At 44.1% G+C, this 27799-nt stretch overlaps 1 protein-coding gene across 7 annotated transcripts in view; it reads left to right on the top strand.

The window, feature by feature from the left end:
* The window catches only part of MAGI2 (membrane associated guanylate kinase, WW and PDZ domain containing 2), a 1336469-nt gene that overhangs the window by 1274891 nt on the left and 33779 nt on the right, over positions 1-27799 (top strand). For 2 of the 7 annotated variants that reach the window (XM_082473414.1, XM_082473413.1), the window contains one exon: positions 5456-5544. The exons of the other annotated variants lie outside the window; for them this stretch is intronic. In XM_082473414.1, the coding sequence (XP_082329540.1) occupies positions 5456-5544 (89 nt within the window). The remainder of the gene's footprint in view (positions 1-5455; positions 5545-27799) is intronic. 7 annotated transcript variants of the gene reach the window in all.

Raw genomic sequence — 27799 nt, 5'->3', positions numbered from 1 at the left:
GGAAGAAGGAAACTTGACTCCGTCATACTGAGGAAAGGATCAAAAGATGATACGGCAGGAGCAGCGGCCTCCTGAATACTGGTTCTTGCTGTTACAATTAAATCTAAAAAGGTTAAGAAAAAAGAAAGCATGCGTCCTGGTTCTAAAGCTGCATAGGAGTATATTATGCACATTCTCACCCTGTCTTGACATACAGGTGTCTTTCATTAGCATTCAGGGACTACAAGGAACATTTTGCTTGATGTACACACTGAGCCACAGAGCCAGGGCCAGGGTAAATAGAGGCGCCGCTGGATGAAAAAATGTCCTCCACAAGCAGTTCAGACCAGCGCAGAGCCTTGCCCTGGTAATATTTGCTGTTCAAATCTCATCAAAACAAAGAAAACAGAATTATGCTTTCCAGTCTCGGTTGGTGATCTGACCTGTCGATTCTCTTAAGCAACATTACAGGTCTTTATGACAAGAATGCTGAAGTGAGTTTGATTGTAAATGATCTCAATGGTCTTAGGAGGCCAGGCAGGGTTCCCAGGAGGAAGCAAAATTCTCAGAATACCAGTGGCCCAGGGACAACTAACATCAAATGGCCACATCTCCCTTTGGGGAAAGAAGTAGCCGATCCGTGAGTTAGACCTCTGCCTGCACTTCCATTTTCAAAGTTAATTGTATCTTTGATAGGTGTTGAGTATTACAGGCCTTTGGTAAATGAAATTGTTTACATTTTATAAGTGTAATGTAACTACATTAAGTAAGAAAAGGTCTATTTGAGCCATACTATATATATTCAGACTATAGCTGAAGAAATGAATGGGCTAAATAGTTAAAAGTCTTCCTTTAATCAGTAAATAAAAATGATTTACAATAATATTAGAGCACCAGATTAAGCAGTACCAGTCTCTACTTATATGGCAGTAAGCAGTGTTTGTTTATTCTTCTTTAATAATACGCATTAGCATGTGAATGTTATAAGCCTACCCCTATAATCTTGTTTACAATTACTTGTTCAAATCCTTTCTTCCCTCTGATCATACAAAGGTCAACTCTAGACATTATACTCCTACCACATATTCCATGTAAGGCAGATCCTGTAATTAATATCATTAATTAATATCATTACTATTTCCTCAACGAAAGCAGGATTTTTCTGAGCACCTACTATGTGCAAGGCACTTTGCAGGCACCGAAGGTAAGACACAGTCCTGGCCCTCGGTGAGCTGAAAGTCTAAGAATAAGGATACGTATAGCAATTGATTCTAATAGTGTGGTGACTGATTAAAAGGTCTCAAAGGATCTGCTCTAATGAAAAAATTTTAATGGGTTTTATTAGTTATTCGTGGAATTTAATAAGTACTTCTAGAGTGTTAAGGATCCTTGAAAAGCACTTGGCTTCTTTAATCTGTTAAGCATTTCCTTTGTAATACTTATACTAATAATTTGTACTTTTTCTGAAGAAAAGGACTTGCTGAGTATGGGTAAATTTCTGCTTAGACCTATTCTGAATTATTCTCAATTCCAAGTTAGTGAGATAAAACTCCATTGAGCAAATTTGCTAATCATTGCTCTTCCCCTCCCGTGGATCTCAGCCTGGAGCTCTGTAACCTCACAGCTTGAGGCGTCCGTGGTGCACGGCTCTGTGCCCACCAGACATGGGGAGAGTCTCTGTTGCCTTTGCCTCAGAGACCACGTTTATTGGAACTTTAAGTGGTTCCATAGCCTTTGCACTATTTCACCTGCATTTTTAATAGGGCAAAAGGTGGCTTGCTTCAATAATAAATTCTGAAATTTAATTTCAGCTTCTGACATTCACAGTTGAGTGTATCTTCCTTTTCCAGGAGTGTTTCCACAAATCACTCCAGTTCACCTCCACTGAGCCAGATCAGGGAAGAGGACAGGCATCAGGCAGAACTGTGGCTGTATCATACAGAGAACAGGGCTCTTCCTTGGCTGCAAGGCTCCAGACTGCTCTCTGCAGCATTTAGGGAACTCCAGGAAATTCACTAATCATGAAACTTCCACTAAGTTCCTGTTTCATGGAGTCAGACGCAGGGGGCTTCCTTGAAGGATACACAAGTCTGAAATTCTTTTCCCCACTGCTCAGCCAAAACCTCATTTATTAAAGTGCTTTACGGATGGGGGTGAAATCCCACTTCTTCACATCATTTTATTGGAAACCCTGGACTATGATGAAATTCCTTCTTTTTGCATATTTTCCCAACATACATTATTCTCTTTCAGGATATATTAAGTGACTCATTTCCCCCAGTCCTCGCTTGTTAGGCATTTAAGACTCTGATAAAATATATTAGACCATGAAGTAACCAAGAAATCAACCAAGAAGATCCCATTTAGCTCTTGAGGTCTGACCTCCTTCAGTTCCCTGACACTTAAATTGTTGGAGGAAATGAGTGAATGAACAGCTACCTTTCCCAGTCCCCACTGAGAAGGGCTCCACATGCATCTTGGAAAACCTAAAAATTCCAACTCCTCCAGTAACTCATGCTGGATAGTTGTATTTAGGTTCTGGTAAGAACTTTCTCTTGCTTTCCCTAACATGAAGCTGAGCTCTCCCAAGAGAGGGCTGCTTCCACAACAGTCCAGGGAGGAGGCAGCCTTCTCAGAGGAAACGCTGCTGAGCTCTGTAAGAGCATTGGAACGGGCCTCAAAGAAGTCACAAATTCCAGAGAATAGTTTTTATATGGAGGGCAAGGGAGGAGAGGCGATCAAGGTTAAAAGAAAGCTTGCATCATGGTTTTAAAGCTGCACACACACATGCACACACACACACGCACACAGGATTGGGTTGATTTGGCTCAGGACTCTGTATTTTTAAAGTGCCATCCCAGAGAATCCCAGGCCCCGGAGACAAATCCATGTCTCCTCTAGCTCTCCTGTAAAGGGCAGCTGCAGGAATTTCTGCTTTCTGTTGTTCTCTTTATGTCTTGTCGACCTCTCACTGTCAGAGCCTCGCCCCCTCAACCCCGCTGCTCCTTTGCCCATCAAATCTGAATCGCTCTCCATTCAGACTTGCAACTGTTAAAATTAAAGAAAGGAGACTAGATTTTCCTCCCATTTCCATCTCAGGCTTTTTTTTGACAGTCTGAGCTCAGCTCCCACCCTCCTCATTGAGGACAGCCTGACCCTGTGTTCAGAGCATGACGGTGTTGATTCACGATAAGCTTCTGACCCCTCAACTACACCCATTATGAAGCTGGTGCTAAATGCCAAAGCTGTTTTCCCCACTGTCTGATTTTCTCTTGTCTCAAAATAGATATGATACAGAAAAGACTTTGACCCCTATGAAGGAGCTTGCCGACAAAACCCCGCTTTCCAGGTACTAAAAGTGGAGTTTAATACCATAAGACAAATTCCTGGGTAGGTCCAGCCAACTGCCATAACCAGCAAATGTCAAGTCTCTAAAGCATCCCTTCAGAGATGCCTGGGCCTATTGCCCTATCCTGGTGTTCCCTAATCAAATAACTCACCAGCGTTCATTTTAAAGTACTCAAAACCCCTCATTTCTAGTGGAAGAATTAGTGAATCCATAAGGCCGGATTTTTGTTATTTGAGAATTCTGCCTACAGCCTTGCTCAAAGATAGGGTTACCCTGATGTCCTGTTCTGACAAAAACATCCCAACATTTCTTCTTAACTGAACTCCCTCAGTCAGGACCAAAAATGCGATTATATAATGCCTTACTCCAGGCTTGAATTACACGCTCTAATTGTAGCAAAATCTCTAAACATTGAGAATCACACATTCTTCAATGTGCTGTTTGGGTTCAAAAAAAATGTTAACAGAACAACAAACACACACTTAGCCTGGACTAAACAGCTGTTAACTCTAAGTTAGCTCAGACATTTGCTTACAGAAGAATCTGTGTTTACACTTCTGTCAAAAGGTCTCTGTTTTTTTTTGGCACACATTCTCCAACAGATAGTGACCCTGGCCTCATCAGGACCCTGAATTTTAGGACTGAACATTTACACTCATAACATACGCATCAGATATGCCTAGCACAGGATGCAACTCTGTTTTTCACATTTCACCATGCTTCCTGCTACAGCCTTCATAGCAATTTTTTCCACCATATTCTGGGCTCTTTGATTTGACCTTCTGGTCCAAGGTTTCCTAGCACATGTATCTTTCAAGCCCACATTTAGAACCAAATGAGAGCCTTCTCTGTGTGACACTAAAACCACTTGATGGTTTTTGTACAGAATTACTTGCATCTTGGCAGGGCTAAATGGTAAACTCAATAAATTCTGAAATTTAATTTCCCCCCTCACATTCATTGTTAAGCGTTAGTTCCCTCACCACAGAGAGGCTCTACTTTCCCTTTAACCTCAAATTGTTCATTCCCACCCTTGAGCCTCCCTCCCCTCAGACACAGTCTGTGCAATGAAAACCATCCCAGGGGGCATAATGGGACATCCATGCGGAGCGCTGTTCCGTTCTGCGTGTTGAAGCCGTGGATACGCGGCAGCATGTGTGGGGCAAGTTAGGCGTTCAGACAGGGAATATCATCAGTATATACTGGCAAAGGGGGGATCAGGCCCCCAAATGTCTGAGCCACGTGGATTAAGTGTTTCTGATCACGGTAACTTCACATCCCCCTCTACCTCACACCGTGTGGAGCTGAGAGAACATAGCGTCAGGCGTTGCAGGGAGTGGTTATTACATCTCCCAGGGGCCTGTCTCGCGGAGATCACTGACAGGTAGTCCAGAATTTCTAATACCCATCTTCATGTATGTAAAGAACTGTAGCCCAGGGGCCGAGATACACACAGACCAAAACAGCCGCTACGAGGCTGGTTTCAGAGCACAGCCCTCAGACAGGTGAGTACAGCCATGTAGAACAGGAAAAACCTGGCTGCCTTTTTTTCAGCTTTATTTTTTTCCAGAAAATAATTACAGCCAGCAAGTCAACTGTGAACTTTGAATATAAATAAGCAAATTGTCACAGGTGAAAAGAGCTGTAAGAATTTATGAGATTATTAGAGAAAACATAAATATAAACATGGGCACACCATGTCTTTGATTTGAGGATTTTTCAAAATTTAGAAATGATTACTGTGACTTCTCAAATGACAGCTGGTCTCACTAAAACACCCTATCATTACGAGAAAATTCTGCAAAAATTCTGATGTTACAATTTCAAAACTTTTTAAACATTTGTGCCTCCTTAAAAGCACCTCAGGATGCCTTCAATATTTTGAGGAAAAAAAAAAAAATCTACTTTTGGAATATGAACGTAGCTCAGTCTTTCACTAATTTCACTTGCTGCATGCTTGATAGGGTCAGCTTTACTTAAAGTCTTTATTCTTACTGCCTAGATAATTTTTATTCAGCTGCTCTAAACGTACTAAGCAATCTTGATTCTAACAGTAATACTATATCTTTGTCACTGGTTCTGTTAATTCTAATGATTGGTCCTAGGCTGTTCCTCCCCTTCCTTTAGGAATGGTACCTTCCAGTCTCTCCATGTGCATGAAAAGTGACAAGCATGGGTCCCCATATTTCTACTTATTGGGCCACCCTAAAGACACGGTTTGTAAAATCTGCATGAATATTATCTTTCTCTAATGAGCTTTGGTTTTGCATATGTTTTTAACTGATGTATAATGCTCTCTCTTTCGTAGTAGCTTGTCTAATTATTGCTAGAGCTCTGGAAAATATTTATAGTTGAGACCTTATAAGTGGTAAGGATAGGATTTGCGGGTTCAGAAAAATAAGATGTGCACCAATTCCAGGGGTCCAGCCTAGAGTGGCCCCAGCAGGAAGGAAGGGCCGGGAGGGTACGTATAGCAGAGGCAGCATTGGGTGAGTTCTGCCCCACACACTTCAGAAAGTCCTCGCTGGGCTTCAGTGCAGAAAAACAAAGTATATTTCCTCTCAGCCCACGTTTGGCCAGCTCCAACCCAGGCCACCCTTTCTACACCAGACAGAGCCACCGTCGTCACACATTTTAGCCCTAGGAACCCAGAACTCCACCTGGCATCGTGCTATTTCCCCAGCCTGCTTTGTGCCAGTTATTCAGTCAGGACTGGATCTTCCAACTCAACTTCCTCCGTACTCAGTGATGCACCAAGTTTAAGGGGAAAAACACAAAGCTTTTTTTGAGGGTAGTCATAAGTTTGTATCTAAACAGTATGCACCACTATTTCAAAATGAACATCCTTAAGTGTTGGCTGTATTTTAGCCAAACATTCAGTAAAAATTCTTAAGGAAACTAAGTGTCCTGTACATGTGTGTGTATACATATACACATACACACACAAATAAAGCAGAATATAGATGAAAGCCTTGCAAATATTGTTCATGCAACTTTTTACCCCTCAACTACATCCCTAGAGCAGCCCACGTGTCCACTGTCAGATCCTGCAGTGGGTCTTTGAGTACTGCTGCAATTTTTAAAAACTGGGATTTTAAAATGTCAGTTTAACTTTTCAGCAGTAATTGATGCACATGCTTAGTCCCCACGATTAGCCGTGGAAGCAGGAATCAGTCGGCACACTTCTCAATTCTGATTTGATTCTACTCCATTTACACTGTCGCAGCCACGGCTAAGCATTTCTCCACCGAAGTCTTTTAAGCTGGCCTTTTGAATGTTTTCTGAAATATGTTTTTCAATTGTTAATAACCCTGCTAGTTGCCATCTAGGACTGGTTTAAATTAAGAATGAAAGGAAATATTCACTAAATGAATTATTGAATTGGCCTACTGCTGAACATTTCCTTATCAAATACGTTTATGCGGATATGTGTCTATACACACACACACACACCCCATCACAATCATTCCCTAAAGACGTCTACAAAAACAGAAGTTTTAAATGAATCATTTCTCTGAAGTGTCTGTCTCTCAAGGATAAGTTATTGATCAGGGGAAACCTAAATTAGGGCATAAAGAAGACAGTTGCAATGTACTGGAAAAGGTAAAAAGCCAGGGAATAGTTATTGGGGAAATCTAGTCCAGTGACCATGGTTTAAAGAGGTATAGATTTCTGTTTCTGACAAAAGAAAGGTATTTACTTGTCACATAATTTAGTCTGCATTCCACGGAGGTGAGGGGACCTGAATCAATTCACTAGAGTCATTAGCTAAAAAGCTTAAAAACCAAAAAAACCCCCCAAAACTGGAGGACTCTCTGTGGTCTCAGTTCAGTTCCACCAACATCTATCAGGCACCTTGCTCGGTGCTAGGGAGATAAAGATTAATGAGAGAGTCTCTCCCTATGTGCATTCCCAAGCAAGGAGGGGTGACAGGGAGAGAATGAGGTCATGGGACAAGTATGAATAGTATTGGCAAAGGAGTGATAAGAGCCCAAGGGACACAGCACCCTAAATCTGCTGAGCAGGGCTGTAGAAGATTCTACTCTACCTAAGAGGTGACATTTTAGCTGGGCCTTGAGTGACAAGTGTGATCTCACCCATGTGGACAAGAGGTAAGACAGCTACCACACAGACTAAGTAGGAAAAGGGGAGGCACGGGATGAAAACATTAAAGTGGGGCTTCACAAAAAGGACTTTCTATGCCAAGCAAAGGAATTTGGATTTTATATAATCAGATGTCGCCAAAAAATTAAGTGGAAGGGTGAAAATATCTGTATTTGGAATTATGCCTCAATAGTATTTCAAGTGGCTTTTATAGGAAACTGGGGGCAGTTAAAATGTAATTGTAAAAGCTGAAGCAAATGATGTGAGGGCCAGAATTAGGGAAGTGGTGGTGGAAACTGCAAGCTGGGAATGGATTGTAGAGATATTTCCGACATTTCATTGATGGAAATAACCTCACTTGGTGAATAATGAATATAAGGGAAAGGGTCAGGGAGCAGGGCGTGGCCAGAGTTGGGTGGCAGACGATGTCACGTGGGTGAAGGGGCAAGTTTAGGAGTGAAGATAACGAGGTTAGCTTTGGACTTGTGGAGTTTCTGATGCCCGGAGGACACTTTACGGGAAGCAGCCCACGAACAGGGAACTTGGATCAGATGCTCAAGGGCCGGCGCATTTTGGAAGTCCTGGAGTCCTGGAGTGGGATGAGCTCTCCCCGAGAGACCCCACTACATATAGAGAGGAGAATCCACAGGACACGGTCACATCTGCGTGGCAAGTAAGAGAAGGCGGTGAAGAAGATCAGGAGAGGGCAGTCCAAGAGGCAGGAATCTCTTCCCGAAGAGAAGAGTGAGGGAAGCCAGGGTGAGGGTTCAGGGAAGCTGCAGGGAGAAAGCCCTCTGCCCTGAAATGGACTGGGAAGGCTTTTGGGAAAGGAGGGGGAGGGCAGGGCCTAGAAGCACACTTTCCTGTCTGGTTTAACACAATGCAGGTGCATAGCACTCAATTAACGGTGATACTGGGAGGATTATTGGTGGGTGGGAAATGGCCTTCAGCTGCTCCTCTGCAGGGACCTCACCATAGGCCTTCCCCGCTGGCTGCCCCACGTTCTGGGCCACACTGGGAATCCACCCAATGAGACCACAGATAATTAGAGCACCTGCTTAGATCCAGTCATGGGGTTAAGGCCTGGCTTTTCTGGTTTGGCTTTTCAGAGGGCAGGGGTAGGTGGGGTATAAAGACGAATAAGACAGCATTTCTACCCTAAAGGAACTCTGTATGTAGGGAATGTGTAAGGAAAGCAAGGTGCTCATTGTTTACAAAAAATACTCCTTAGGGACTTCCCTGGCCGGCCAGTGTTTAAGACTCCGCAGTCCCACTGCAGTGGGCACAGGTTCGATCCCTGGTTGGGGAACTAAGATCCCGCATGCCGTGCGGTGCGGCCAAGGAAAAAACCTATTAAAAAAAAAAATACTCTTTAATCACACTCTTGTTGAAATCATTCTCAAATATACTGTGTGTTACATCCCTGGATTGAGGTACAAAGTATCCTGAAAATGGGCATGCTCTATTTAATTTCCCTTTTCCCCTGACACATTTGCCCTTTGAAATCTGGATTCCATCGTCAAGACTCTAGTGAAAAGTGTCCCCTCAGTGATCACCAGTCTCACCATAGTAACAAAATCCAGTGAATGATTCAACCCTTCATCTCCTTGGGACTCCCAGTAAACTAACACTATTGGTCCGTGTGTTAGCTGGATTTTCTCTTTCCTCCCTGATTTCTCCCCTGGGGTCTCCTTCAACTCTCTTCTCATGCAGTGACACCCCTCCCCCAACCTGTCCCTCAGGACCTCATCTGCTGTCATGGTTCCGCCTGTCACCACCATGCAGGTGACTCTGATGTCTGTTTTGCTATCTCTGACTTCATTCCCAAGACTTCCAACTGCCCTCTCGACATTTCTATCCAGATGGCCCACATCTGTGTATCCAAAATTGTATTCGTGATCTTTCCTCCTAAACTACTACTCCTCTTGAATCACCTGTTAATTAAGAAACCATCAACCCTCATTGTTGCCCAGCTCAGAACCATCCTAAGTGCCTTCCCACTCATATATACAGCCAGTTCCCAAGTTTGAGTGATTTTACTTCTCTCATTTCTCACAAGAGCCCTCTCCTCCTTTCCTCTTGTCATTCTACTCCCATTCAGGCCCACTCCACAGGGTGAAATAACCTCTACCTGTTTTCCCTGCTGCTATGGTCAATCTTCCCTCCTCACTGATGCCAGAGCAATTGATTGTCCTAAAGGACTGCCCCACTCAAAGACCTTACACGCACGCACACACACACACACACACACACACACACACACACACACACACACACACACACACACACACACACACACACACACACACACACACACACACACACACACACACACCCTTAAATGAGTCCTCAGGGCATCCCTGATTTGGCCCCATCCAAATCAGTCTCATCTCTCCTCTCCCACAGTATCCTATTACATATCTGTGCTGCAGCGCTGCCGGAACACTTGGCATTGTCCTCTATTTCCACCTTCATGATTGGGCTCGTGCTGGTCCCTTGGTTTGGAACACCCTTTCCCCAAATCACGTCCTCCTTCAAAAACCAGGTTGAAGGCTGCCTTCTCCGTGAATCCTTCCCCAAATCCACCATCAGAAGTAATCTCTCAGTCCTTTGAAGTCCCATAGCCCCTCACACATCTCCCCGCCCCCATCACTCTGTTTTGCAACCTGGTTATCAGTGTCACGCAGTCTTTCCCCTTCACGGAGTTCAGATGCTGGTTATTACCCTGGGTTCTTACAACAGTGCTTTGCAGAGAGAGTGAACAAGTAAATGCATGAATGAATAAAAGCCTTGCAGTATCATTAGGTCATCATTCTGATAGCAAATTCCGGATAGATTGCCTATCTCTACGTCACTTAGTTGTTCTGGGGCTTTATCTTCCACTGTCATCTCATTTTGTGTCTAAATTTCTATTTGTGTTTTTACGTATGTGGAAGGTTACTTATGTTTCTCGACCTTGGAGAAGTGGCTCTCTCTAGGGGGTGTCCTATGTGTCCCAGCAGTTCAGTCCCCTCGTGTCACTCAAGGGCCAGGGACCAGTTGGTCCCTGTGTTTGCGGACTCAAATTCCACAGGCTGCCAGATCGCTGTTTCCTGGCTTCTGCTATCTGCCCCCTGGTGGGAGAAGCTGGTCTAGAGGCTTGTGAAGGCTTCATGGTGGGAGGGGCCAGTGCCTGCCTACTGGTGGGCAGGGCCTTATCAAGGGGCGTGTCTAGCCACAGGCTTTAAGCAGCCTGTCTGCTGATGGGTGAGGCTGTATTCCCACCCTGCTGGCTGTCTGGCCTGAGGCGTCCCAGCGCTGGAGCCGACAGGCTGTTCCTTGGAGCCAGGTCTCGGTGCTAATTACCCAAGCTGGATGTCTGCCTCCAAAGAGTTCAAGAAGAGGAATGCTCCCTGATATTTCCACCACCAGCTTTTATGAGCCCAGAGAGAGCCACAGCCACCCCCTGCCTACCCCGGAGACCCTCCAAGACCAGCAGGTAGGTTTGGCCCAGGCTCTGGTGTACACGAGACCTTGTGTGCACACTCCAAGAATGGAGTCTCTGTTTCCCCCAGGACTGTGGGGCTCCTGCACTCAAGCCCCACTGGCCTTCAAAGCCAAATGCTCTGGGGGCTCCTCATGCTGAGGCCAGGCCTCCAGTCTGGGGAGCCTGGCATGGGGCTCAGAGCTCTCACTCCTGTGGGAGAACTTCTGCGATATAATTGTTTTTCAGTTTGCGGGTCGCCCACCTGGGGGGTATGGGATTTGATTAGATCGAGAGTGCGCACCTCCTACTGTCTCTCATTGGGTTTCTTCGTTATGTCTTTGGATGTAGAATATCTTTTTTGGTAGATTCCAGTCTGTTTTATGGATGGTTCAGCAGTTGTTATTTTGGTGCGCTCGTGAGAGGAGGTGAGCAAATTTCTACATAGGCTTTTGTTGAGATAGAAGGTGTAGCAGGATGGCCCAAATATCCACTGACCATCTCAACCTAAATCAGAAGTAGTTGTTTGTTTGTATTTTAATAAATTCCTGCCTATTTGCTTATTTTCTTGTATTGCTTTCTGTTAAGAGTTGAATGGAGGAAAACTGGCTAATCCAGTGTTCCAGGTAATTATTTCTGGTTAATCTAAGTTTTATTGTTTCTGTAAGGTGTTTTCTCTCAAATAGGTAGCCGTGACCTAGGTCAATCTAGCTACTCATTAGAATCACCTGGGGAAGTTGCATTTAAAAAATACCCATAGAGGCTCCTCCCCAAACCAATTAAACCAGAATGGTGCCAGGAGTGATGGGAGGTATGCTGCTTTTTTTTTTAAAACGTGCCGCAGGTGAGTGTACCTAGCAGCCTGAGTTGAGAATCACCAGTCGCTCAGGTGAGGGAAATCATACAGCGAGGCTATTACATTAACTTAGGAAATTCAGGGATGGGCAATGAGGTGCTGAAAACAGCAGAAGTGAAATACAGGAGAAGTGACAATACCAAGAGTCTTGAAAGAAGAATCATTAAGGCTTGGTGACTGATGATGTAAAGGGAATAAGAATTAGGGAGAACTCAAAAATTATCCCCAGGTAAGACCCCAAGTATTTGGGAAGATGGCACAGCCTTTGTCAGGAAAAAGAAATGGGAAAATTTAGAAATGATGCTGTTGACAAGCCGGGTGACCTTTCAAGAATTTCTTAACTTCTCAGGGCCTCGGTTTTCTCATCTGTACAAATGATAGGGTTTGGTTATATGGTGGCTCAGTTCCTTTCAAGTACTAGTATTGAAAGTAATGTGAGTGAACTAATGTGAGTGAACTAATCTGGGGTAAAAAACCATGTGGAATTTTCAGATGTGTGTGGACATTTAAATAGTGATTCACAACAAGCAGCTGCATCAGAGCCGTGCATCTTCAGCAGACGGGGTCTCCAGGGAAGAGCACAGAAAATTGGGGGTGAAGGAAAGGTCAGGAAAGGAGAGTGAGAATATAGAATTTGCCTTGTTGCCTGCTCCAGGCTCTGTGTCACTTCCCTGCTTACCCTGTGACAGGTGAGCAGTGACACAGTGGCTGCTGTCCCTCATCCCAACTTTATGGACACAATCATTTTTCATATGACTACTTGGAGTTGCTGTCACATACTGGGTTTTCCTAGAGAAAGATTGTCTCTTATTAACATAGTGCCTTCAAAAAATGAAATGGGTCATTTTGTAATTCATTATGAAAATTCACTAACAGAAAATAAGTAGCAGGAATTCTTTTTTTTAATTTATTTATTTATTTTTGGCTGCATTGTGTCTTCGTTACTGCGCGCGGGCTTCCTCTAGTTGCGGCATACGGGGGCTACTCTTCGTTGTGGTGCGCGGGCTTCTCATTGCAGTGGCTTCTATTGTGGCAGAGCACGGGCTCTAGGCCTGTGGGCTTCAGTAGTTGTGGCATGTGGGCTCAGTAGTTGTGGCTCGCAGGCTCTAGAGCGCAGGCTCAGTAGTTGTGGCGCATGGGCTTAGTTCCGCGGCATGTGGGATCTTCCTGGACCAGGGCTTGAACCCGTGTGCCCTGCATTGGCAGGCAGATTCCTAACCACTGTGCCACCAGGGAAGCCCCCAGCAATTCTTAATAGCTCTTTTTATATTCAAGATGTCTCTCTTTTTTTTCATATAAAATGCCAAGAGGGAGAAAAATTATCTTTTCCAAGTGAAATACATCTGTTCAGTTGGCCTTTTCCCATTATTTCTATCAATAGTTTATTACCTCTGGGCAGACAGCAATCAGTACCTTTAGCTTGTTTTCAAAGTGAAATATCAGGCAATGGCCATGAAAAAAAAAAACCCACCAAAAACCTCACTGCTTACTCTGCATGGAAGTGAAATGTTGATTGCCTTTCAGATGTCAAATATGGTGAAACCAAATCCCAGTCTTTCAATACTCAAAGCCCTGGGGCACATAGAAGCTGTATCTAGAAACCCCTGGTTATGCTATGATTGGACCACAAAGATATACAAATGGCCAACAAGCATATGATGAGCTGCTCAACAGCGCTAATGATCAGGGAAATGCACATCAAAACCGTCATGAAATATCACCTCACACCTGTTTGATGGCCACTATTAAAAAAAACAGAAAATAATAAGTGTTGGCAAGGATGTAGAGAAATTAGAACAATTGTGCACTGATGGTGGGAAGTGGTGCAGCCACTATGGAAAATTACATGGAGATTCCTCAAAAAATTAAAAATAGAACTACCATATGATCCAGCAATCCTACTTCTGGGTATATATCCAAAAGAACTGAAAACAGGATCTTGAAGAGATACTTTCACATTCATGTTCATTGCAGCATTATTCACAATAGCCAAAAAGATGTGGAAGCAACGTAAATGTCCATGATTGGATGGATGGATAAAGAAGTGGAATATTATTCAGTCTTAACAAAGAAAGAAATCCTGACACATGCTACAACATGAATGAAACTTGAGGACATTTTGCTAAGTGAAATTAGCCAATCACATAAACACGACTACTGCTTGATTTCATTTATATGAGGTACTAAAGTAGTCAAGTCTTAGAATGTAGAATGGTGGTTGCCAGGGGTTGGGAGTAGTAAGGGGGTGTTGTTCAACAGGCACAGGGTTTCAGTTTTGCAATATGAAAAATGTTCTAGAGGATTGTTATGCGTACGTAACACTACTGTAGTGTACACTTAGAATGAATAAGAGGCTCAATTTTATGTGTTTTAAAAAAAAAGACAGTGCCACACTGGGCTCTTATGAGAACCAGCATCTCTAAGGCTTAGTAGTTGAAAACACAGAGGACTTACCCTCTTCTGAGCTTTCTTTTATAAATTGCGCTGACGTGTGCATCCCTCAGGGAAATTAGATGAGAAACCCCGAGTTTCTTAAAGGAGCCATCAGTTGGAGGGAGGTGCTCGTTATAGTAAGATTGGTATTAGTATCAGTTCTCCCTTTACAGAGTTTTCTGTTTTGCTTCTCTTGTTGCTGCTGTTAAGGTTCTTGCCTTTGGTTGATTTTGGAACGGGGTGGCTTTGGAGTTCCACTGGGGCAGTAAGGAAGTAGGACTGCAGGTGTAGAAAAGGAAATTCCAGAGTCTGGTGATGTTTCAGTGATTGTTTAAATATTTCCATTCCTTTGTATCCCACCTCTTTTCACGAAGGCATCTTTGAGGCAGTAGCTCAGGTTCGGTGGCAAAGGGGAATATCAATTGTCCTGCCAGCCGCGCTAAGGAAACAGACAAATGTTCATAGAATACAATCCTCATTCCCCACCGATAAGCTCACTGACAAGGGGAAAGCGTTCCCATCTGTCAGGAGCCTCAGGTGGTGGCAGCAGCCCTCACCACGTTGACAGGTGATATAAGTGGAAACGCATTGCCAGGTTATTTAGTTATTGCACAGTGGGCCACGAGGAGCATGGCATCCTTTGTGCCTTTCTTTGACCTTGGTTATGAAAGATTTTGTGAGGTTATTATCTGTTCCATCAGTTAGCAAGCCCAGAGCCCCATGCTGGCCCCTGAGAGAACTGTTCGCCTCCTGAGGACAAGAGCCACAACTACTAGCTCAGCGGGGCCACACTTCACACCCAATGGTGCCTTGTGCAGCACTGTTTGAATGAATGAATGAGTGAGTGAATGAATGAATGAGTGACTAGAAAGGACATAGAGCAGTCAGGCCCTGCCCTCCGAGAGGTTATGGTCTACTAGAAAAAAAACAAGCACTCCTAAGACTGAAGGAACTTAAAAATAATAAGGACGTAGTACAGACACACACTGAGATGCAGAGGATGCCTGTCAGAGTAAGTGGAGCGGGTGGGAGACTTTGTTTTTTATAAATTTATTTATTTATTTATTTATTTATTTTTGGCTGTGTTGGGTCTTCGTTTCTGTGCGAGGGCTTTCTCTAGTTGCGGCAAGCGGGGGCCACTCTTCATCGCGGTGTGCGGGCCTCTCACTATCGCGGCCTCTCTTGTTGCGGAGCACAGGCTCCAGACGCGCAGGCTCAGTAATTGTGGCTCACGGGCCCAGTTGCTCCGCGGCATGTGGGATCTTCCCAGACCAGGGCTCGAACCCGTGTCCTCTGCATTGGCAGGCGGATTCTCAACCACTGCGCCACCAGGGAAGCCCGGGAGACTTTTTTAAGAAAGAATTCCTACCCTTCTAGTCTAGCATTGCACTATGGAAATTAAATTATTTTCACTAACTGCAGCATAAAAAATGTCTATGCTTATACTAAACTGCTCCGTTTAAATATATATATCATGTTAAATATATATATATATATATTTAAGAGAAGGTGTAAAATAAGCTCAATTCATAAAAGATAGTATATTGGATCCAGCTGATCCTGAGGCGGATCTCGCAGGAGGACAAAAGTGCTTGAGAACTCAAAAAGCTAGAACTAAGCCTTTAATACCTCACAGCAGCTGGAAGTTCAGTTTGGACCGCCGAACGGAATGCAGCAAAATCCAGTCACCTCTGTTTCCTAGCAAAGAGTAAACAATTTTCAGCGGAAACGTTTTCCTCACTTTCTCACCTCTCATCACCCTTCTCCTCCATCTGATCTTTCCTCAGTCCACCCACCCCAGAAAATGGCTGCTTCCACTTTGAAGCAGGGAAAGGACAGGGTGTGCGGGAAGGGAGCCACAAACTTCTGTTAGGCCAGAGACCCGAGAGGAAAAAATACAGGGAAGTGTCAATTGTATTTTTCCAAATTCCTGGTTAATAGTTTCCTCCTGAGAGAAAGCACTTAGAGGCCTTAGCCTCACTTTTCCATCTCCAGTTAGAACATGTTCCTACGGCAGGTGCCTGGCCTGTCTGTCCTCCCAGGTCCTCACTCCCCTTCGGGGCCAATCTGACCAGGAAAGGGAGAGGAGGGACCGAGACAGGACCCTCACCTGGTAACCTACTGGGTCAGAGGTGCCACACCCCTGGGGCTCCCTGTCTATCAGGTCTGTTCACCAAGTGCTCCGGGGGACCTACGTGAAAGGCTGACGTTCTGAAATGAACGCTTAAGACAGAAATTAAGAAAGGATGTATCAAATCTCAATTGTGGAAATGTTCCTACTGTCATTCTGTGGCTGCATTCGTGCTCCAGTGATGCCCCAAAGGGCATCATTTTCTAACGTAACTTTCACTGATTTTAACACAATAATACATGTTAGCTATAGACTATCTCAAAAGCAGAAACAATCGAAAGAAGGAAAAACTTCTTCCTCTTTTGAAAATGTAACTAACCATTTTGTTTTGAAACCTGCTTGATTCATTTGCCAATCTGTTTACCTCTCCGCAATAGTAAATCTCCTTCTACACATCATTTTTCACAGCTGCTTAGCACTTTGTTGTATAGGTTTATCATTCATCCAATCTCCTGTTTGGACTTCTCTTGTTTTTCTAGTTTTTCCACTATTGTGAAAAATACCGAAAAAATATCTTTGTAGCTATATCTTCCCATATATCTTTGATTATTTCCTCAGGATAACTCTGAAAAGCAAAACCACTGGGTCAGAGTATCTGCATTCTCACGGGAGCATAGTTGAAGTCAGGGAATCATATGGACCCAGTTTTGGGAGCTACTCCTGGCTGATGGAGTAAACTTTATATTAAAGTATCTTTTCCAGTAGCCAAGCATTTATGAGCTCTGGCAGAAGCCGTGTGATGGAATAAAAAGTGCCTGGAGCTGAGAGTCAGTGCTGGGCAGGAAGGCCGAGCTGCCCCACACACCCCACAAAACCCCTCAGGCCCTGGCCTGGCTCTCTGGGGCTCCCACACCTCATTGCTGACCTGGTGACATGGCTGAACTACAGGTTCTCTGACCACCCCTCCTGCTGCAGCACAAGAGGATTCCATTCAAAATTGGATACAATTGCATAGTATTTATGTGTACATACAGTTTGTTTTACTATTATTGTCCCTTCTGTTTTGTTTAGTTTGTTTTTAAGCAGCACTGACAATACTTCTCCGAGAAGCAGAGGGCTGTATGCAATCCCGTAACACACTTCCTCGACAGTTTAAAAAATCGTAGGTCTTCTTGGATAGCTCAGAAGTTGCCTGTGTCTGTGTATTGTATTTCTTTGGGGAAGAGCAATTAGTCAAGGGGAGGCCCAAGCCCAGGACACCACTGACATTCCTCTGGCTTTTTTTCCAAAGTGTTCTGGGCGATAAGAGCTTTTCAGGCACTTGGAGAATGAGTGTTGGGCGGGCTGCATTTGCCAATGGCAGACCTGACCTATAGCACTGGACCTATAGCACACTGAACAGTGACAGAACCAGAGCAGGCTGATGTCCCAGGTGGGGACTGGCCATCACCAAGGATGCTGTTGTTTCTGACTTCAGAGGCATCTATCACCCGGCAAAGCAGAATTTTGAGGCCCATTCCTGTCGACTTGAGTGTGGAAATGTTTCCATTTGGGGAACCAGCTGAGTTGGTAATATTTGAGGGAACCAGTGGAGCCCATGGTAACTAGTTATCACTCTTGCTGGTAACTATGCCTTCTCCTCTAAATATGTGCTGTTTCATTAAGAAAGTTTTTATGAGATGATGTTTCCAAATAGGCAGGCCTCTGAGAATCCCTTAAATTAGATGAAGACAGATCAGACCTCCAGGAGAATCATCTCCACTTTGTAGCTCAGAAATCTAAGACACAAGAGGAATTCTGATCACATTAAGTTACAAAGCTAATGTAGAAACAAACGTTTCCATTTCCTTGCCTTCTCCTCACTCATTCAGTAATATTCCCAGCTGAACAGCAGCAGCCCATGGAAAACCCTCCTGTGTCACTTAGGTGCCACCCAAAGCAGACATCCCTGGCACGTCCAGAAAGAGCTGTCTTGTCTTTGTGCGAGCACCTTGACTGAGCTGAGAATATTCATTCATATTCAGTCTTCACTTTAAATTGCCACCCTCTTGTTTTTAGCAAGACTGGCTTAATTTGAAGAGCCTATGGTGTGGAAAAAAGAGACTAAATGAATCAGAATACTAGTCAATAACATTGGTCCAAAACTATCAGGCAATTTAAATACAAGATCCCTAAGGTCCCGATAGGTTTATAGCTAAGGGTAAAAACTATTCAAGGACAAAATTGAGTATGAAAATGTATTATACAAACACAGCTGTAGCACTTAATAAATATGAAATAGCTAGCAAAGAGAGTTAAGGCATCTTAAGATGAGAAACGTAAAATTTGGACAACTTCTACCTGGTGATTTAAGAAATTTCTCTATTGTAAAAGATTTATTGGCCTTTTACATAGGTATCAGACAGCCTTCATTATCAGTCCCAATTTGTAAAATGGTATTTAAAGAGAGAAATACTGGCATATTTCAGAGGTGAAAAGACCATAAGATCTTAGAGCTGACTGAGCACAAGAGCACAAATGTGTGGAACATTACAGATATAAATTCTGAAGTACGTCCATGTTCAGTGAGACCCTGAATACTTGGAGTTCTCATTTTCCCCTTCTGAACTGAAGAAGAAAACATTGAGCCATCCCTGCCATGTTTTTAAAGAAGAAGTGCATTGATAGTTTTGCTCTGCCAGGTATATTGACAGAGGATGTCACTGGGCACAGTCTGGCAAGCAGCGTCCTTGGAATTAATGGGTTTTGTTTATCAGGTTCAGATAGATCCCCAGCCCCCCTGCCTCCAGGATCGGGGTGGAGGGGAGGCGTTAAAGGCTGTTGGGGGCTTGACTGCCAGCCACTAAAACATCATGGAGTTGCAATTCTGTCTGCAGCCATTAGTTACGGGCTAGAGGCGATTACAGGAGTAGGGACAGAGCCCCCGCCACGATTTATGGTGGAAGAACAGCTCAGAGAGGAATTCAGTCAGGCAGGCATGGCTGAGCAGCATAACGGGTGTCAGCCAAGGTGTGAGCACTAAGTGAAATTTCTAGAAGGAAAAAACTTCAGCCACAGGCCTTAGCCCTACATGTCCTGAGCCAAAGATAAATATAAGCTCCTCTCCTTCCTCATCTTCACACTGTTTGCAGTTTGCACTGACCATTCCCGGGAGAAGCACTTTACTGATCAGACGCGTGATGGTGGGAGTGATCATGAGATTGATGTGATTATGAGATTCCGTTGCGTCTTTTATTCCACAATGTCTCTTTCTCATCATGTCTTGTCCTTTAAATAAAGGCAGCACATCATAAGTTTGAGGGGAAGAAGCCAGAATAAATTAAAAATTAATTTTGAAACCATTTAAAAAAATTTCCCAACTTTTTTTATATTCACTGGAAATTCCTCAGAATGCCTTTTAGCTAAGAATAGATATCAATGACACTATGTATGTTTGCAACCCATTCTTGGGTGAATGGAGAACCCACGACAAACCACTCCCCCGACCCAAAATCAGCGTGAAATGAAAATCCAGTTTACATAAATATGAGGGTAGAGAGGAGAAGTATCATAGGAAGTAAAAAACTGGAGAGAACTTCAAATTTTTAACAGTATTTTTTTCTGAGTAGTAAGAAATAGTGCTCAGATAACACACTTTTATATGTTATCCAAAGTGTCTCTAATATATTTTAGTAATCAGAGAACAAAGAGGAAGAAGAGAGAGTGACTCCTTCAGGGGGTCACTGATTGATTTCCTCTTAGTAATCGTATGTAGATGTATGCATGGGTGAGAACAGGAACTACATATGCAAGGACTTCTAGGCGTCTCCTGGGGGAGTCACTGTGTTCTCCACCCAGGCTTTCTTCCTGAAATACCATCCCTACAAAAAGCAAAGCAGTACCCCAATTTAATATATTCTGCGTATAGGAGACAAGCCAGTGAGGACATAATAATATTCACATGGTTACCCATTTAATGTCAGAGCCTTCATTCCAAAATGTCACATGGGCAAGACTTTCTCTTGAATTGATTCATTCCTCAAGTCAGAGTTTTTGGTGCAAGGCACTTACCTTAGCACTGAGAGGAACAGAAAGATGAATGAACCACACGTGTTCCGTAGTAGGCGTGACCCAAACAAGTCTATCAATAAGTAAATATCAGCGAACAGATGCTCAGAAGAGATGAGCAAAGTGCATCTTTCTCTGCGAGGTTAGCAAAGAAGACTTCAAGAATGTGGTGGCGTTTGAGCTGAGCCTTGAGCAATAGGCAGGCTTTTAGGAGGCAGCGAGGGAGGGGGGCGATCCAGTCATAAGCAAAATCAATCGAAGTGAGGACTTGAGAGTTAAGGCACGTAGAGCAACTTGACTGGAGCGTAAGGTGCATGCCAGAGACACAGTGGGAGGGAGGGAAGGCCTACCATTTAGGCTCAGGCCGTGTCACGGAGGCCAGAAAATGGAGACGATCAGAGCAGTGGGATAGCAAAAAAGAGGCTGGAGGTGAAGGCAGCAATGGCAACGTGACAACCACCGCAGCGTTGTAGATGAGCAGAAACAAGGGCCTCAACGAGGGCGGGAGTGGAAAGGCAGGCAGAGACACAAGCAACTGCTGGGTACCTGATTAAGGGAAGGCGAGGGAGGACCACCCTGAGGCTTGGCTCCTGAGTGACTGACGGGCAGAGGAGAGAAGGGGGGGAGTCAAGATGGCAGCAGGTCATCATTAGAGAATCCGGGAAGGCTCAGCGGCCTCCTGAAAGGCAGCGTGCTGCCGCGGAGGGTCTAGGCTGGCGCAATTTCAGGCTCACCAGGAGGTAATCCCGTTCATTTTCTTCTCCTCAGGCAGTTCCACGCCAGAGCCTGCCCGGACAGCTGAGCTAGACAGATATCTAGGAAGGAAGATTCTTCTCCCTCCAACCCCATTTTAATAGTTTTCACTGGAGGATGTATTTATGGATAACCAAAATCATCCTGCCTCAATCTCCTTTCCTTTCCTATTAAGACGATACACACAGAGCACATAACACCCACCCTCATTCCTTGGTTCTTTGTAAAAAGTGCCCAATCTCTGACTAGTCAGTATTGTAATTTTACATCCTGTCGATGGGGGTTTGGTCTATATATTATATAAAGATGGATAAGCAGTTACCTAGCTATTTAGTGAGTGATGCAAAATGTCCTTAAACTACTTTACATTAACAGTTAATATAGTTAATATTTAATGTTATAAACCAACATGCAATAAGTGACTTTTAAATCTTTCAGTCCATTTACATTTCATCTGGGAAGAACATTTTATTAGCATATTTATGATACCATCTCCAGACTTAATATGGCTTGATTCTATTAATAACAATTAATTTAAAAATCTTTGTCTTTTTTAATTATAGTTTTTGATTTAGTTCTTTTCTGCTCAGCAAATAAGGGTTGCTGCAGCTGGCATGCAGGTGGCCCCTAGCTAGCTTTGTTGTTTTTAGATCTGTCGTAAGTTATTTGGTAAAGGAAGTTAATTAAAAGCAACAGCTCCCTATGTGGCCCCATGACTGTAGCTCAGCTTGTCAGAGCTCTGGGCAGATATTTAGGTTTTAGCTTATTCTCTTCCGCGGTCATGATCTTTAGCCCACAGAAGCCATGCTGAAGGCAATTCAAACTGAGTGGGTAACAGCCTCACCTGTGGATGACCCAGGTCATCTCATCAGCATCTTCATTGGGCCTGATACTGAAGACATTCCTACTTTGGCTCTTTTTGGCCCCAGGGAATGTGGTATTAAGTTCCTAGCTCCTCAGTTTCTCAACTGTGGACTCATCATCTGGGCTCTGTAGATACAAGGCTGCCAGGTCCAGGACACCAGGGACCATCGGGTTTTTGACCTTGATGTTCATGAGAAGGATGCAAGGCTGCTGAGTGTTCAGTAGAGCCAGTGTCATAAGACTTATATATTAGAACTCGGCATGGGAGGGCTGCTGGCAGGGAAGAACTAAGGAATAGGGAATGGAGAAGAAACGTCACATCTCCCATCTAGATGCTAAGTTCCATGGGATGAGGCTGCAAGCACCCTGAATATCCCTATAGAGGTTTGCTCCTTGCCTGAAAGCAAACCACCAAGGGGAAGACAGGGTGCCTATCTGTTCACCAACAACCGAGCACTCCCAGACCTTGGGGGCTAATAAGGGAGTTGCCATAGTCACCAAACGTTTTCAATTATAGGAAAAGCCAGCTTGTTTCAGAGTTAAGCCAGAATGCATCGATTACAGAAAAACTGTATATTGACCTAGCCCTAGTTCCAACTAGGAAAAATTTTAAGCCAAAAGAAAAGGAAAGAAAGAAAAAAGTGCAGCAGACAAGGGTGAACTAGCCATGTAGCTGCCGAGAAAGCAACTGAGTTTTTCCCTCATACTGTTTCATATATTAAAGTTAGCATAACATGATTGAGAAATAAGCACATGATGCTACTACAGCTTTTTTCTTTGAAAGAAGAAACATCAAGTCAGTCTGTCTTAAGGAAAGTTGGTCAAAGAAATGGTAAAGCAGGAAGGTCAAGTTATCTTGAAAAGTAAAATCATTTCTAATTCATCTAGGCTTATTAATTTTAAAATTAAAGCACTTTTACTGCATCCATGCTCTTTACTAAGAGACTTGAACATAGTTGTAAATGAAGTGGGCTCTGATTAAATGAATCTTCACTCTCAGGTGAAGGCAAAGCGAGCTTAACCCATGTATATACGTAACCATAAAATTGTAGACTGGAACTGAAAAGGCTCATGAAAATGTCATCATTATTCAGGTACTTTCCCTCAAAAATAAATTTCTAAGGAATTTTTCCATGTCTTCACATCAGTCAGTATATAACTCTATTAATGTGCTTAACAAATTGTAGCGTACTTCTTTCTTAAGGGGTCCTTCTCCCTTCATTAGAATGTGAGCTCCACAGGGTCAGAAAGAACATGTTTTAAATTCATTTTCATATTCCCAATGGTGAGCACATTGCTCTGGCTTAGGGATATGAATAGGCCACTCTGTGTAGTAGAATGAATGGATGAATGAACCAAGAAATTAAAGAATATCAGACCCCCAACCAAAGATCCTTACCTGGCTGTTGCTGTCGCACATACCTAGGTCTCCACCCCTTAGATACGTCCTCAAGCTTGTGAGGGAAGCTTCCCAAATGAAATCTTTTGAGTCTTAAGTTTCCATCCACATTTGACCTTTATTCCCACTTGTAGCAAACGATGACACTGAGGTCTTTTGAATGTCAAATTGACTTTGCCATTGATTCTCGGACTCCATCTCTCGGAGGGAAACTCTATTTGCCAAATACTACCCCCCAAACGGTATGCTAGCTGCACAAGGGCACTGACATTGTCTTGTTGACCAGTGTATTCTGAGTGCTACCATCTAATTGTCACTCCAAAGACATTTGTCAAATGAGAAATTAAAGATTTCTCAGTCTATTGGCATCCAACCAGTCCTCTATACTGCTGTGAAAAAAAAGGAGATGGGAATAAAAAGGTATACTAGAGCTCTGCATTAAGATTGAGCGGTTTTCTACAGTTCAGCAAAAGGCGGAGCTGGAGTCTGAGGAGAAGCTAATGCCACTGTGGGCAACTCTTTCACTGTGTCATTCTGTCCCTGGAAGGGCAGTGACAGCAGTCAGTCTGTCTTTCTCATGACTACGTTTCGAGAGGAAGAAAAAGTCTCTACTCTCACGCTACACACATACACACACACACACACACCCTATCCACACAGACACACAAAACACACACAGACACCCTATGCACAGAGACACGCACATAGACACACATACACCTCTTACTTAAAGCAGCAATGTTTCCACTTAGAAATAGTTGTTGTCAGTCTTAGTTACTAAGAGAAAGAATGCCCTGGGAACTCTGGATCCTGAAAAGGGAACATTAATAGTGCTGTAAATTTTGGGAGGAGAAATATTATCTTAATGAATGTTTCTCATAAAATAATGGAATAAAGATGACCTCCTCATAATAGAAGTACAAGTTATGACACAAATTACCCTTTTTTTTTTCTCCCATTTACCTTTAATTAAACTGCCCCTGGAAGATGAAAGAGTAAAGAGAATGAACTTGAAAGAGAGATTTTATACCTGAGTAATTGGCTTGATTCATTCATTGTTATTTTTCTTTTTGCATTTGCTTTAGATTAGAGTGTGGCAAAAATTCAAACTTAGTAAAAGTAATAGTTATAGCAAAAGTGCATCACTTCTCAGTTCGTAAGTTTTTGAGACTGAAACTTACACCTCTTAAGGTTTATAATTATTTCCTGTCAGTAAAATGTGGATGCCTGTGTCCTAGGGAAGGGCATTGCCAAAAATAAAGTGCAAGACTGATTAGCCCTTACTCTTTCCTAAAACAGCCGTGTGACAAGTTGACTGTGAAGACAGTGGCCACACATCAGTTAAAACGTCTTTGACTCGCTTGCTTCATTCAAGCTTAGATGCTAAAAAGAAGAAAGGGCTAACGGTCCATCCTCTAGGGCTCTCTGAATCCAGAACCCTAATGCAGGTTGCTGGTTATTTCAAGTGGATATAAATGGAGATTTGGACCAATCCTTTCCAACCCCAGAGGCCAAGAGAGCATCTGTACTTCTAAGACAAATTATTCTAAAACTTAAGTTCCCAGTGCAACTTTCTCTTTAAGAGAAGGCTGATACAAAGCTCCAGAGTACAAACTCTCCACACAGATGTGTCCCATCTCAGACTGCACCTGCCACACACAGAAACAATAGGGTCCGTCCACCTCACCTAGGGATATCCAAAGCCTTTTATAGCAATTTCCGTGACTAAAATGTAGCCAAAAAATTTTACTGTTTTAAAAATTTCTTGTCATGTAATACAGGTAAGAAAAATAATATACCCCACTCTATATAGTGTCTTTATTTCATACAAGGCAACTTTAAGAAGAAGTTTAAGAACTTTAAGAAGGAAAGCAGTTAACATTTAATAGTTATGAAAACTGAGGCCCAGAGAGGTTTGCCCAAGGTCATACAGCTAGTCAGCAACGGACAATGTACTTGAACCCATCTTCTGACTTCAAAGCATAGTGTTCTTTTCACTGAGTTGTGTGTGCCCTCCTGGCCTGATTCAAAGGCTTTACTCAGCTTGTTTAAGGGGATGCTGGTATATTCCTGCATATTGTCTACATTGATGTACTGATGGAGTCCTGGGTCTTGAGGGTCTGGCAGTTGTCAGTCAGCTGCATTTTGCAGCTCCAGGGATCACCAGCTATAATACTCTGGATATGGATAAAGCTGACTTATTCAGAGTAACTCCAGGAGATTCAGTCCAGTCAGGCCTTCAGAGAGTCTCCAAGGGATAGGGTCTTTGTGGTCAACCAATAATAACAACAGCGTTTAATTCACTTTGCATTTACTTCATATCGACTATGTGTCTGGCATTCTAACGGGTGCCATGGTTGAGCTCACTCAGACTTCGTAACAGCTCTGGGGTTAGGTACCACGGCTCTACTCATTGTACGAATAAGAAAGACAAGGCTAGAGAGTGCTGGTTGGCCTTGATCAGGGAAGATGACCGGAGACTGGATCCAGAGCAGTTTGACTCCGCAGCCCAGACTTCTAAAACCTGCATTACAACAGCCCCGTGGAGTTCATGCCTTCTTTTTTTTTTTTTTTTTTTTTTTAAAGATTTATTTATTGATTGATTGATTGATTGTTATGTTGGGTCTTCGTTTCTGTGCTAGGGCTCTCTCTAGTTGCGGCAAGTGGGGGCCACTCTTCATCGCGGTGCGCGGGCCTCTCACTATCGTGGCCTCTCTTGTTGCAGAGCACAGGCTCCAGACGCGCAGGCTCAGTAGTTGTGGCTCACGGGCCTAGTTGCTCCGCGGCATGTGGGATCTTCCCAGACCGGGGCTCGAACCCGTGTCCCCTGCATTGGCAGGCAGATTCTCAACCACTGCGCCACCAGGGAAGCCCGAGTTCATGCCTTCTTGATCAGCTATAACCCTCCAGAGACTCGTGAAATTCAACTAGACTCCAAGCCATTATAGAGAATACCATCTTAAAAAGCAACAGCCAGCCCCCATTGGCTCAGGGCCTACAACATTTGCCAGAGCAGGAAAGAGCTGCCATTTTATTAGCACAGGGAAACCCTCCTCCTGTTACTCTTTGGGCCATTTATCAAAGCATGTAAACGTAGCCGAGGAACATATTCCTCGACCACTGGGAGCCTGAACAAAGGCCCCATGACCCTGACTTTTGGGGTCAAGAGCAAGGCAGCAGGTGTTCGCCCTGCCTGCACACTGGAATCGCCTGCCACGCTTTACGAAGACCCCACTTCTGAGTCTCATCGCCAGGGTCCGGGGATTGGTCCCCGGTGTGTCTGCGGGGGAGAGACCCACTGCTCTACCTGGAGTGCAGGCGGAGGAGCCTCCCCTCATTCCCAGTGTGGGGACCGCCATCTGAACCCGTGCGGGTGACCTTGCCCACGCAGGGGAAGTTGAGCAAGGCGTAGCATGGAGCGCCCCTCTTCCCGCCTCAGGACTGAGACGGGCGGGGTCCGCGATCGCTGCGAGGAGGAACAGGCCACCAGGGGGCGCTCATCCTCCGGTCCGCGGCCGGGCGCCAAGCTCGCCTTTCTGCTCATCCCTGCGCCGCGGTCTGGGGAGAGAGTGGGCAAGACCTAGAATTGTGCTCTAACGCCTTCCTGCTTGCAAGGTGACCCAAAGGAAGTCGCTTACCCTCCGGCACTTTCCCCTTTGGAAAATATATACAAAAATAACTGCCACCCAACAAGCCCTGGACGGGTGCCCCAAGAGCACCAGTGGGATGTCTCGGGAATACGCTGGCAAAAGCAGCCCATTGACGCGGCTTATTACCATTACGAATAATGACTTACCTGCTGAAGTCTAATGTCTGTATTAGAACGGTGGCATGTGTGCTGGGAGCTGTACTCTAAATGACTCTACCCACACATTAATGTAAGGATTAATCTCCCAACCTGCGGAACGGTATTAGCAGGTCGCTATGAGGTCCATCTCTCAAAACTGCGGACTTAGAAAGCAAATCTCAGGTGGCAGCTACGCGGTCGGGTCCCCTCCACCGAGGGTAAGGCCGAAGAATTAGCAGAGTCTTAATTACTCATCCGCCAGGGTCTACAGCCTCCAAGGCTGAGCCGGAATGCGGGAAGCCTACTGCCCCGTAAGAGCACGCTCAATTTTTCAAGCAATTTCTCCAGTTCATTTGTTTCAAGCACCTTTGAATTCCTCTGGCATAATCACCCTACCCTTTGTCAACACAAAGCGATTGTTTAAACGACTCAGTCAGATCATGCCATGGGCGACTATTTCCAATTATTATGATTTATTGCCTGTTTAGCACCAATGTGCCAGGCACATTCAATAGAAGAGGTAGCTTCGAAAATGATTTTTCTTTCTGCTCTGGAGACCCACAGAATAAAAATAGCCTGCTCAGAGTAAAGGAAACATTACCCTCCCTGACGAGGATCAGTGACTAAGGACATTTTGGGAAGGAGGTTTAATTTTCCAGATGAAGAAGAACAAGACTTTCTCATTGCCATCGAT

The sequence above is a fragment of the Balaenoptera physalus genome (assembly GCF_965194825.1).
Source record: "Balaenoptera physalus genome assembly, chromosome: 8".
Classification (NCBI taxonomy): domain Eukaryota; kingdom Metazoa; phylum Chordata; class Mammalia; order Artiodactyla; family Balaenopteridae; genus Balaenoptera; species Balaenoptera physalus.
The sequence above is the reverse complement of the archived record's forward strand: the minus strand, read 5'-3'. Positions and strand labels throughout refer to the sequence as shown.